This window comes from Lepus europaeus, chromosome 7 (assembly GCF_033115175.1).
Source record: "Lepus europaeus isolate LE1 chromosome 7, mLepTim1.pri, whole genome shotgun sequence".
In the NCBI taxonomy this organism is placed as follows: domain Eukaryota; kingdom Metazoa; phylum Chordata; class Mammalia; order Lagomorpha; family Leporidae; genus Lepus; species Lepus europaeus.
Window position 1 is genome coordinate 105,857,536 of NC_084833.1, and position 12,976 is coordinate 105,870,511.

Genomic DNA, 12,976 nt, shown 5'->3' on the forward strand with positions numbered 1-12,976 from the left:
TTCTTTTCTAAAAAATATTTTTTAAAGATTTATTTGAAAGGCAGAGTTGGAGAGAGAGAGAGAGAATCTTCCATCCACTGGTTCACTCCCTAAATGGCCACAATGGCCAGGGCGGGGCCAGGCTGAAGCCAGGAGCCAGAAGATTCACTGGGATCACCCATGTGGGTGGCAGGGAGGGGCCCAAGCACTTGAACCATTAGCAGGGAGCTAATTAATTAGCAAGGATCAGACCTGGAGCAGCCGGGACTTGAACTGGCACCCATGTGGGAGTCTGGCACTGCAGACAGTGGCTTAACTCCCTGCACCACAGTGTTAGCCCCAAGGCAAAAATTTCTTTTTTTTTTTTTTTGACAGGCAGAGTGGACAGTGAGAGAGAGAGACAGAGAGAAAGGTCTTCCTTTGACGTTGGTTCACCCTCCAATGGCCGCTGCGGCCGGCGCGCTGCGGCCGGCGCACCGCGCTGATCCGATGGCAGGAGCCAGGTGCTTATCCTGGTCCCCCATGGGGTACAGGGCCCAAGCACTTGGGCCATCCTCCACTGCACTCCCTGGCCACAGCAGAGAGCTGGCCTGGAAGAGGGGCAATGGGGACAGAATCCGGCGCCCTGACAGGGACTAGAACCCGGTGTGCTGGTGCCGCAAGGCGGAGGATTAGCCTAGTGAGCCGCGGCGCCGGCCCCCAAAATTTCTTAACACGACCCAGGCCCTGCAATGTCTGGCTCATGCTCAGCTTTCCAGCCCTGTCTGTGGCCGCCACTCTTCTCCTCTGAACTTCTGCAGCTTTTGGAGCTCCTGTCCATACCTCCTGTGCAGTCCTCACTGCCTCAGGAGATGCTAAGTCCCCTGAAGGCAGGAGCTGCTCCTCCACTGTGCATGTGTGGGGCACTCACAGGCTGTCCTCGGTTTGAAATCAGAGCCGCTCCGTGTCCTTCGGTTCGGACTTGGAGTTCCTCTGCATTTTGGAGTCACAATACCCTTTGCCTCTGCCTTCCTTGCCTCACTCAGCTGCCAATCACAGGAAGGTGGGGGTGGGGGGAGGGTCCCAGAGAGCAGCCCCTCCTTTTCTGCTTTTGTCAGTCGTTTGCAGGTGGATTTGACCTTGTGTTCCCAAATCATCTTTGATGTTGGCACAAAACAGCTCTCTGCTCGCAACCCTTCCAGGCTAATGCATCAGAGTCGAGCCTGGAGGTCTCTGGTTGATTTTTCCCACTTGATCACTGCCATCTCCCTGACCCTGAACACAGCTGAAATCAGGGGCTCCCGTTTTCTTCCCTTCCTTTCCTGCTCTCTCAGAGTCCTGGGCTGACTTTGGCGAATATTGTCTCTTTTAATATTCCCTTTCATATGAGGCTGGCTTACCCAGATTAACATATTTCATTAAGGGCTCTCTCTCTCTTTCTTCATCAAAGGGCTTACGATGCAAAATATTCTTCTTAAAAAATAGGAAAGCGGCTGGGGAGACGTCGGTGCCTTCTGCTCTGCGGGCTGCTTGCTGGGAGGGGCCGGGAGGCTCTGGTTTCAGGACAGGCATGCACAGCGGAGGGGCGCAGCTTGCAGGAAAGCCACATCTGGGGCGTGCAGCCGCCTGCGCTCTGCAGCGTAGATTTCCTCCTGGCATGGCGGCTCGGTGCCCCTCATGGCCGACCCGCCGCAGCCCACAGAGGAGGTTCCCTGCATCGCACAGGCAGCTCTCGACATCCCAACACCAGTCCCTCTCATGGGACGACACACCCATCGCGGCACCACTGCCCTCCCCCACCCCGGCTCCTGCCCCCGGGTTCGCACCAGGAGGCCGCCTTCTGGGCTTGGAGGACTGTCCTCAAGGAGCCCACTCCTACTCCCTGCTTGGCAAAGAGGGGCGAAATGTGGTGTCTGCATTTTTAAATCTGCACAGCACCATCTGATAGATTTGTGTGGACGGTGCTATTTATCATTCAGCATTCATGTATTATTACTCTGCTGCCTGGGGCCAGGAGAAGTCAGCATGAGTGGGATGGCTTAGAAAGGGCAGACTTGGTAATTTCCCTTGGAAAATTAGCAGGATGAGCAACACGGCAGAAAGCAGGCAAAAGCACGTGGGGGCGGGGGGGTGCATGTGTGTGTGCAAGAAAGGAGGTGGGAGCAGATGGTCAGCAGCCAGGCTGGGCAGGGGCTGGGGCTGCAGGGAGATGGGGCCGGGGAGCAGAGGCGCAGATGGGGACCTGTGGAAGGTTCCCGCGGGCCAGGTGCCGTGCCAGGCCCTGCCATCCATGTCATCCTAACCCTTATGACCGCCCTGAGACAGAAGTGCTGTCGTCTCCATTTTATAGGTAAAGAGAGGCCCGAGGATGCCGAGTACTTGTTAAAGGTCCCCTGGCTCTGGCACTTGGTCCACCCAAGTCTCCTGCTTGGAGAGTGGCTGTGGCCCCACTGGGGCACAGGTGCAGGAAGACGGACCTGGACACGCCACACCCGCGCGTGCGCACACACACGCACGCCTCCGCCTTCCTTCCAGTCTGCCTTCTGTTCCCTTGGACACCTCTCCAGCTGTCACGTAGTGCAGCTTGTGGTGACAGGCTAGTGCTCTGGCGCGGTTCTGAAAGTGTGTGCGTGCGTGCGCCTGTGCCTTCTCACTCTGACTGCAGCGTAGGCTCCAGGGCCAACATTCTATCTCCTGCTTCTTTCCCTTTCCCTACCTCATGGCTGGGGCCCGATTCTGCGAGAGAAATACTGGCACCAGTGCATGGGGCTGACTGACAGACACATGTATTTCAGCCTGTGTGAGTCTCCCGGGACTCTGAGCGGCCACGTGAGCTGTTAGAGTTAGAATGGGGCCAGGGACTTGATCCGCAGCCCCGTGCTGGATGCTCTCTATTTAATTCTGAGAGCAACCCCAAGAGGCAGGCACTGCTGCTCCCACCTCCCAGGTGGGGCGGCTATGCTGCACTCCCAGGCTCCATCTGCCTCCAATGACAATGCCTGAAGCTCTCTTGGGGCTCCCGTTCCTAAATGCAGGAGGTGACAGAGGCGAAGGTGGGGAAAGTACCGGCCGCCTTCCCTGCGCTCTGGATCCTGCAAAGCCCTTGTGGAGGGGAGTCTGCGGTGGAGTTTCCGTCGCCGCTCCCTCCACTCTGCCACCCATCTTGGCTTTCCTGGCTCTGAGGCAGCGTGGCAGCTCCTCCTCCAGCAGGGACAGGCTCTGAGGGCAGCCTCCCCCTGCCCGCCTCTGCTTGCGCACAGCTTTCCAGATGTGTGAGGTTCTCAGCGCCGTCCTGCAGGGCAGTGCCCCAGGAAAGGCTGCTACACATTAGGCAGTGGTCAGTGCGGGGAGCGGGCCACGGGGTAGCAGGAGGCAGTTACGGGGCTTGGAGGGAGAGGGTCACTAGGGACGGCCTAGGAATCCACGACTCACCCCAGATGTGGGCCCAGAGAGAGTGCAGCAGGCATTGCTGTGCGGAAGGTGGCCTCGGCCAGCCCTTGCTGACTGCTCCAGGCAGCCTGCACCCAGCCGCGGGAGTCCTGAGATGGGAGACGGCCACACCCAGCCCTGGTCCCCTCTCTGTGCCCTCCGACTCCTCTCCTCTCCCCACTGCAGCAGCCTCCTCGCTCGTGTCCAGGGCACCAACCCCTCCTGCTCATGTCCATCCTTCTGTGATGGCGCTGTGTCGCCTAGCCCTGACTTGGGAGCTCAGGCACTGCCAGCGGCTCTTCATGGCCTCCCCCAGCGCAGTGGTCGCTCAGCCCCGAGGCCTCCCTCCTCACCTTGCCCGTGAATCGCATGTGCGACCCCTGTGCTCTACCAGGGGTCTCTCCTGGGAGCGTTCTGTGTCCCTGCTCAGCCTCTGCTCTTTCCTTGCCCTGGGCTCTTGGCCTGGTGCCTTTTAGTCTTCAAGACCCAGCTTGTGCCTGTGCGGGACCAGAGCCGTGCCTGCGCTGATGACCTCTCCTTGCGCTCGGGCCGACTGCCAGCAGACTGTAAGCTCCTGGGGGCAGAGCTCCTCTTTGTAGGCCGCTGTAGCAAAGATGACTGAAGCAGGGGCGCTCACGACACCAGGTGAGACACCCGTGCCCCACAGCCAGAGTCCCAGCCCTGGCTCCTGACTCCAGCTTCCTGCTAATGCAGACCCTGGGAGGCAGCAGGTGATGGCTTGAGTACTTGGGAGGCCTGGACTGAGCTCCTGGCTAGCCCTGGCAGCTGTGGGCATCCGGTGAATGACCCAGCAGATGGAAGACTTCTGTCTTTGTATCTCTCAAAAAATGTTTTGAACTCCCCCAATCCCCGAAGTCACAGGTAAGCTGTACTACGAGGTGGAAACAGTCCAGTTATGGTGTCTGGGAGCTCCTTAGGCCACTGCTGTGCTCTGGGAAAATTGTTCTCTCATGGGGCTTGGAGACACAGCCTCAGTGGGGCCCAGCCGTTCTATGGCCTGGCTGGCCACGTGGACACCATCGCTATCCACTGCCGACACAGGGGCCAAATCAATGGAGCCCCATCTTGGACTTGAACTTCCAGAACCATGAGCTAAAACAAACCTCTCTTCCCTTCATAAGTAGCTTGTCACAGGCATTATATTGTAGTAACGACAAGTCCACTGATACCATATTGAATCCCAAAGGCACAAAAGGATCTTGACTAAGTAGATTCTCCCCGTCCCCTCTAAGGCCCCCTCCTTGCCATCCCCACCACCTGATCGTGGGACCCACCATGGGTCCCCTAGATGCTGGGTGCCCCACAGCAGTGGGCAGCTTCTCATGCACAGCTAGGACCTGAGAGCAGGGCTCTGGGAAGAGTCCTAGGAAAAGGAGGCTGAGAGCCATGATTTTCCAGAACTCCCCACCTCGCAGAGCTCCAGTCGCCCTCACCGTCCCAAACCAGTTCACCTGCTCTGTCCCCAGAAGCAGCCAGCCCCTGGACGCAGTGCCTTTAAATCGCTTGAAGTTAGACCACCCTTGAGGACGTCGTCCCAGGGACAATGCTGGACAGGAGGGGCTGACACCCCTCCCCATCAGTGGGGGTCCCTCGGGCTGTACCATGGAGCCCTAACCTAACAGGTCCCTCCCTTTGGAAACCAGAGGTGCTGGTGTCTGCCTTAGAGGGGTGCTGCTCCAGGGACTGTCCCACCAGAAGGGCACGGGCAGGGCACATGGGTGAGGCCCTTGGTGGCCATGCCCTCACCCTCCCGCCCTGGCACCCACCTGATTTGTTCTTGTACTCAATGTCAAAGCCCGTGATGATGCTGTTCCCGTCGAATCGCTGGGTCCAGCGCAGGTTCATGCTCCGGGCCTTCACCTCACGGATCTCCAGTTCAGGGGGGTCAGGGGGCTCTGGGGTGTGGCCGGAGAGGGGTAGAAGTGAGACTGGCAGCAGGGAGCTTGCTGTCACCTGTGGTCTAACCCAGAACCCTGGGACCCTGGATTCCTGGCTTGCTGCCTTCTCTCGCGTGGTCTGGAAGAGGGAAGCTCCCCGCACAGGGATTCCTCCAAGTTGAAGGCCTGCGTTTCCCCCATGCAGAGCCTCTCCCCTCCCCCTCCCCTTCCCATTCTAGATCAGGCAGCAATGGACTCTGTAGGGACGTAGTCATGGCAGACCACTGCTGTGTGAAGGGTGCCTGGGAAGGGCCAGCATCCCCGCTCAGCACGCAGAGGGAGGCCTTCTGCTGCCATCCACATGGGGGTGGGAGTGAGGCCCCTACTCCTGGAGGGGGAGGTAGCTGCGGGCCGCTGGCCCCGGGAAAGTGGGTGGAGGTGGGGCGAGTACCTTGCACAGTGAGCTGGATCAAGCCCCGGTCCTCCCCGTACGAGTTGATGGCGTGGCAGCTGAAGAACACAGAGTCCCCACGGTCAGCTGGCTTGAGCTGGGAGAGGCCAGCAGGGGCGGAGAGGGGGAGACGGGGAGAGGCTTTTAGAGCTGGTCAGCAAGGGGGCCACTCGCGGGGCATCCTCAAGCCGGCGCATTGGGGGAGGGGGACCCCGAGGGGCTCTGTCCAGGGCTTTTCTTCCCAGAGCATCCCAGGAGGGAAGGAGAGAGGCATCCAGGAGGGATGGAGGGGCCCAGAGCTTCCAGAAAGGAAGCAGGGGTCATGGTATCCCGCACGTGTGATGGCTGCGGGGCTATCACAGTGAGGCTGGGAGTCCTGAATGCAGAACGGATGTAGGCAGAAAAGGGAGTGCAGGGAGGGGCTCCCAGGCTCCCCATGTCCTCCTTGTCCCAGTGGTGGGGTCCCCACCCTCCCTGATGATGGGTCGGGGTCCCCGGATGGGAGTGGGCGCTCACCTTCAGCGTGGACACCACCTCGTCGCCGTTGTCCCTGGTGGCGATGGTGTAGCGCAGGACACGGTCCGGGTCGATGACCGTGTCCCCCTTCTCCCAGCGGATGATGATGGGCCGCTCGCCCCGTGCCGTGCAGTTCAGCTCCTTCGCCTGGCCCTTGATGGCGATGGTGGTGTTGGGGTGGGAGGTGATCATGGCCGGGACTGGGGAGGAGGAGGTGCAGCAGGCAGTGAGCATGGGAGGCCATGGGTGTGGCCAGAAACCCACCCCCAGTCCCTAGACACACTAATAAGGGTGGGAGCAGAGTGTCCAGAGCCCCATGGCCTGTCTCCTCTTGCTCTCTCCCCATCCGTGATGTCCTGCCCAGTTTCTGAACATCCTTATACGTGTAAACACACAGAGCATTGTACATGAGACCAGCTATGTTGCAATACCTACATGATGATGCGAATATTAAACAGTCAAGAGCACTTTCCAGGTGTCCTATCATGTATCGATACATGTTCCTCTTTATTCCTCTTTTTAAAAAATATCTATTTTTATTTGAAAGGCAGAGTACACACACACACACACACTGAAATCTTTTAGCCATTGGCCCACTCCCCAAATGAGTGCAACAGCCAGGGCTGGGCCTCGCTGAAGCCAGGAGCACAGAGCTCCACCTTGGTCTCCCACGTGGGTGGTAGGGGCACAAGTACTTGGGCCATCCTCTGTTGCCTTCCCGGGCACATTAACAGGGATTCAGATCAGAAGTGGAGGAGCCAGGACTAGAACCAGTGCCCACATGGTTTGCCAGGCTTGCAGGAGGCCGCTTGATCCATTGCGCCACAACCCCACCCCCTTCTTCATCTCTCTGTACGGGGTCAGATCCGGTGGTGGGGCTTTTAATTACCGTCTGCCTTACTGTGATCTTGTGATAGTGATGCACATGAATGACATTTTGAGATGTCGACAGCAAATGCGACGTGATGTGAAAGTACCCGTGGATTTCTACGGGTGACGGTCGCAGGAACAGCACGGCTGTGTTTGTTGCTTGTGTTCCAAATGGAAGGGAATACTAAACTTCAGTTACATGTCAGTGAGAGAACGGTGAGCTTTTATCCCCATCCAAATTAATGGACTCCCCCTCTCCCTGAGTCAGATCCACGGGCCTCCTGGGGTCCCTGCACCCCGGTGAAGAGCCCTGCTCCAAAGCCTGGGACCCTGTGGTGCTTTCATAGCTGTAGCTTGTTTATCTCCTCCAGCTCCTTCAGACCAAACACAGTGGAAACCCTGGATGGCTCCACCCCAAGTAAAACCTCCCAGCAGCCTCCATCCTGCTGTGAGCCTGAGAAAAATCCCCATGGACCCATCATCAGGAGAAGCCTGGAAGAAGCCTGTCAGTCACCGGGCCTGACGCTAGAGGATGCGGGGGGCAGAGGGGAAGATGGCCATTGCCAACTGTGAAACTCCATCCCTTTCCTCCTGCATCCCGCGTGACAAAGAGACCTGGGGCACTTAAGAATCAGGAGGCACCAGGCTGGGGCCATCGTGAGGCTGGGCTTGCGGGATACACCTGGCGTTGAGACAGGGTCCTTGTCTCCTGGAGGGAAGGGAAGATAGGCCCCCAGGGGCTTAGGAGAAAGGACCTCCAGCTGAGCGGTAGCTGGCAAAGTGCAGCCCAGGGCTCCAGCAAGTGTTCGTGGAGGCTGGCAGGGGCCAGGCTTTGCGCTGGGTTCTGCTGCTGACGGTGGGCAGGGCCGAGGTGGCTTTGACCTCGAGGGCTTTCACTCCAGTGGGGAGCAGGGACAACAAGACCACTGTGACAACAAGAGCACTGTGCTGGGAGAACCGCACGGCGCTGACCTGGTGGGCTTCAGGCTGGGTGAGGGAGTGAGGGCACCGAGGCAGTGGAACCTCGTGGGAAAGCCAGCTGCAGCGCAGGCCCCAGAAAGGTGAGTGCGGGGAGCCCTCTCTGTCCCTGTCTTTCCCTCTCCACCTTTCTGGGAAAACTTAGCGCTCTGTGGCTCCGGTCCCAGCCGTCCCTGAGTATGCAAATCAGGTGGGGCCTGCACTGGGTTCTGAGGGCAGAGCCCAGCTCACCCTGGCCCCATCCCTGGCCGGCTTGGACAACGCTGCAGGAAGGGGCTCTGTCTGTTCTCTCCCCAAAATCCGGGTCCCTGCCTGTCCCATCCCCAGCGCCCTTTTCTGCTCCAGTTCGTCAGCTGACCCTTCCTCCTTGTCCCTGGCCCGTGTCCTCAGAATCTCTCTTTTGCTCCATTTGAAAGATCTGCTCACAGGAAACTTCCCAGGGACAGCTGATTTTTCTGGATAAATTAAGCCTTCGGAGCAAGGAAGGAAACCAGGGAGCTGTAATGGTGCCACCTGAGACACCAGTGAGTGGCTAAGGGGGCGTTAGGAATAGGTGTTGGGGGCGAGTGGTTGAAGGGAGGTCTCTGGCTCCCCGAAGACACACCGCAGAGCCAGCCACCTCCAGCCGCCTCATCTGCCGACTGCTCCTGCAGGCGCTGGTGCCGAGGCCAGCCCTGGCCCCAGGCCCCTGCACCAGCAACCCTAGCAGGCTCCCCAGCCCCGGCTCATCAAATAATGGAGCAGATAAATTTTATAATGCATGGCATTACACCAGGATATACAATAAAATGCGAAAGACAAATAACGAGGTGCAAGTTATAATGAAGAAAAAGCCTGCAGTCAGAGACATCCGAGTATGAATTATTGACTAAGGTTTTACACTCTCAAGGATGTGCCGAGGAATATTTTTCCATCAAAGATTTGCATAATTCACTCGGATAAACCTGGGTGGAATACAGAGTGAGCTTTTACATCAACAAGTCGGGCCTGGCACTGCGGAGGCCTCCATTTTCCCCCCGGAAGATGGAAATGCTGGCTATGGGGCAGAGGCAGTGGGCGGCTGCTGCTCTCCCCACAAGGAGAGACCAGAGGATTGGGGTCGGCGTCCCCAGGGGCTCAGGCCTGAAGCCTCCCTGGGGAGGAGTCCTAGTCCTCAGGAACTGGGGGAGCATTCTGCAGAGGGGGTGTGTGTGGTGGGGGGAGGGCCAAGCCTCAGCAAGGCAGAGCCTGATGAAGGCAGGGACAGGAAGAGCCTGTCTTTGGCAGGAGGGCCCGAGGGGCCACACCCAGCTGACGGGCCCAGGGTCTCTGGAGCCTGCATGGGAATTACACAGGGCCCTCTGGCGGGATGCAGCCCAGTGCCAGGAGCCACTCGTCCCTTAGGCTGTGTGCTTTCGAGCAGTGCACAACCTGTGTGCCTGTCTTGCCAATCAGAACAGATGTGGGCAACCAGCGATCCTTGACCCCTGAATCCTGCATAACAGCCACACCCTTCCACCTACCGGCTGAGTTTTAAAATATTTTTTGATTTATTTGTGGGGGAGGGGGAGAGGGAGAGGGACTGGGGGGAGGAAGTGCACACACATGAGAGAGCACTTCCATCTGCTGGTTCACTCCCAAATGCCCATAATGGTCCAGGCTGGGCCAGGCCAAAGCTGGGGGCCAGGAACTCCATCTAGGTCTCCCATGTGGGTGGCAGGAACTGTTACTGAGCTATGACCACTGCCTCCCAGAGAGTCTTCATCGGCAGGAAACTGGAGTGAGGAGCAGGGCTGGAGCTGGGTATGAAGCCCAGGTCTTCCAGCACGGGATGCAGGGTCACCCGGTGGCTGTACACTCATCAGACACCTGCCTCAGCTGGCTGCTTTTCCTGGCCCTGAGCCCCACACAGCACGGCACAGCACGGCACAGGCCTCTGCACAGCCCCAGGCTCAGGGCTATCTCCGGAGAGCAGCAGGGAGGCTGGAAAGGCTTGGGTGTTTGGCTTGGGTTCTGCTTCTGTGTTCTTCAGCATGTTATTCAGTTCTCTGAGATCAGGGCGTGGTTTAGGACAAAACAAGTTCACAGAGGTATGACGCCTGCCACACAGTGGCTGCCCAGGACGCCTGGGTTCTAGTCCTGTCCCCAACACTCTTACACCCCTCTCCTGTTTCCAGGAAAGCATCGGATAAATAAATGTGCATAAAGTTCCTGCCGAAGGTGTTACTGCCCGGCTCTTTCACGGAATCATGGAGCCCTGGAGCCCTGGAGCCCAGGGCAGACATGCACAGTTGAATACACAGCCCCTCATACATGTGGCCACTGGGCACCTGACACACGGCTGGTCCAAACCAAGCCGAGCTGTCACTATGAAGTGCATTCTGTAAATGATCTCACTGAGGGGCCGAGGCTGTGGCATAGTAGATTAAGTCTCTGCCTGTGGTACTGGCATCCCACTGGTTCGAGTCCAGGATGCTCCACTACAGATCCAGCTTCCTGCTAATGGCCTGGGAAAGCAGTGGAAGATGGCCCAAGTGCTTGGGCTCCTGCACCCATGTGGGAGACCCAGAAGAAGCTCCTAGCTTCAGGTAGACCCAGCTCTGGCTGTTGCGGCCATTTGAGTGAATCTGTGGATGGAAGACCTCTCTCTGCCTCTCAAATAAATAAATAAATCTTTTAAAAAGTGATCTCATTGAGTTCTGTGGTGTTTACATGTTACTATTTCAGATATACTGAGTGAAGCAGTGGAAGCTATTACAATTAATTTCACCTGTTTGTTTTTTCACTGTTTTGAACATTTAAAATTACACGTATGTTTCTGCTGAGCGGCACCGGCATGAGTCACACAGGAGAATGCTCCCTTTTACAAATGGGGAAACTGAGGCAGCACAGGGCTGTGATTTGCCCAAGGTCACACTGCTAAGTAAGCAGCAATGTTGTTAAAAGGCAGCCTACGGGGCCGGCGCCACAGCTCACTTGGCTAATCCTCCGCCTGTGGCGCCGGCACCCCGGATTCTAGTCTCTGTTGGGGCACCAGATCCTGTCCCGGTTGCTCCTCTTCCAGTCCAGCTCTCTGCTGTGGCCTGGGAAGGCAATGGAGGATGGCCCAAGTGCTTGGGCCCTGCACCCACATGGGAGACCAGGAGGAAGCATCTGGCTCCTGGCTTCGGATCAGTGCAGCGCCGGCCGTGGCGGCCATTTAGGGGGTGAACCAACAGAAAAAGGAAGACCTTTCTCTCTGTCTCTCTCACTGTCTAACTCTGTGTGTAAAAAAAAAAAAAAAAAAAAAGACAGCCGATGGGAGAGGCCAGGCTTCACACCCAGAAATGTACAAGGAACGGTGGGCAGTGAGGCAACACTGGGAGACTGAGCCCCCAGTTGAGAGGCAGAGACAGAAAGAGAAGATGCTCTTATCTGCAGGTTCACTCCCCAGATACCCACAATGGCCAAGACTGAAGCCAGGGGCTGGGAACTCTACCCGGTTCTCTCGTGTGGGTAGCGGGAGGAACCCTGTTACTTGAGCCATCAATCATTGCCTCCCAGGGTCTGCGTTAGCAGGAAGCTGGAGTCAGGAGCCAGAGCTGGGACTTGAACCCAGGTACTTCGACGTGGGCTGTGGGCTAGCTAAGTGGTAGCTTAAGCACTTCCCCCAGTTTTCAGGCTGCTCACACAACCCTTTGTCTTGTTCAGGGCGCTCTGCTTGATGGAGGACACTGACAAGCAGGGATATGGCCAGAACGAGGGGCAGACATCAGTTACTCCAGAAACTGGGAGCCCCCGGCCCGCGGGGCAGGTGCAGTGCAATGCTGAGCGCCTCTCTGGGTTAGAGGCGATGTTCTAGTGGTTTGTGCTGTTAGGGAAAGGGCTGCAATGGGAGACAGCATGCTGCCTGCACTACGGTGGACAAGCAGGAGCACCCCAGAGAGGGTCAACCAGACCTAGATCCAGGCCCTACGAAGTCTTACAGCCGACATCAGAGCAGAGAACTCTGCAGCATGCCCCTCGCCGAGGCTCCCCCCGTCCCCGCCTGCCAGAACCACAACGCCCTCTTGTGCCCACAGCATGGGCCTTGGATCTCCCGGCCACTGCACAGCTGGGCTTACCGAGGCAGCGCCTACCAGGGGGAGTGCCGGGGCAGCAGGTGCCCTCCCCACCTGCTCTCCCTGCCTCCGCCTCTCCGTTGCTTCCGTGTGGACGACAGGGTCTCCTTGCTTGGCTGAACTGTAGTGACAAGCACCATGACCTCCCGGATGGGGAAAGCCTGTGGCCCAGACAGCAGACCCCACGAGTTCCCTAGGGAGGGGTGTACTTGTGCAGTCACCTGCGAGAGCCTGGGTCCTGACCTACAGCCACACACACACACACATAGAAGCAATGTCACACACACAGTCACTCTCACAGCCCAGGTTCTGACATCCACACACAACTGATGCGATGACCAGTGGCATGCCAATGCCCTGACAGGGTTGTTCAGGCATGCCTGGCCACACGGCCACAGTGGGGAGGGCACACTCCCTCCACACACACACACACCTGTACAAGTCGCTGGTGTTGAGAGCTGACTGTGTGCTGGCAGCAATCTGAGCACCTTGCACGAACGAACTCACACAAAGTAGGTGCTATGATCAGTCCCCAGCCTCCAAGCACATGGCCCTGATGTTTCTAGACCAAGCACCATGGCCTCCCACGTGCCCACAATGTGCTTGATGGAACAGGCAATAAGCTGGGTGCGTTTGCCTCTTGGTTCAATGCTCAGTGATTCCTCTCTACAGCAGCCGTGGTACATCTTATTATCCCCATTTTCCAGATAAGGAAACCAAGGCTTCCGGAAGGCAATTCTTTCTCCTCCAAGAGAGGTGGGCTGCCTTGTGCCGTCTGTCTGTCACCTTGCACGCAG

General features: G+C 57.8%; 1 protein-coding gene across 1 annotated transcript in view; it reads right to left on the reverse strand.

The window, feature by feature from the left end:
* The window catches only part of DSCAML1 (DS cell adhesion molecule like 1), a 324,313-nt gene that overhangs the window by 44,114 nt on the left and 267,223 nt on the right, over positions 1 to 12,976 (reverse strand). Inside the window, exons 11-13 of the mRNA XM_062197103.1 lie at positions 6,253 to 6,452; positions 5,737 to 5,833; positions 5,175 to 5,303 (exon numbers count right to left, since the gene is read on the reverse strand). Of these exons, the coding sequence (XP_062053087.1) occupies positions 5,175 to 5,303; positions 5,737 to 5,833; positions 6,253 to 6,452 (426 nt within the window). The remainder of the gene's footprint in view (positions 1 to 5,174; positions 5,304 to 5,736; positions 5,834 to 6,252; positions 6,453 to 12,976) is intronic.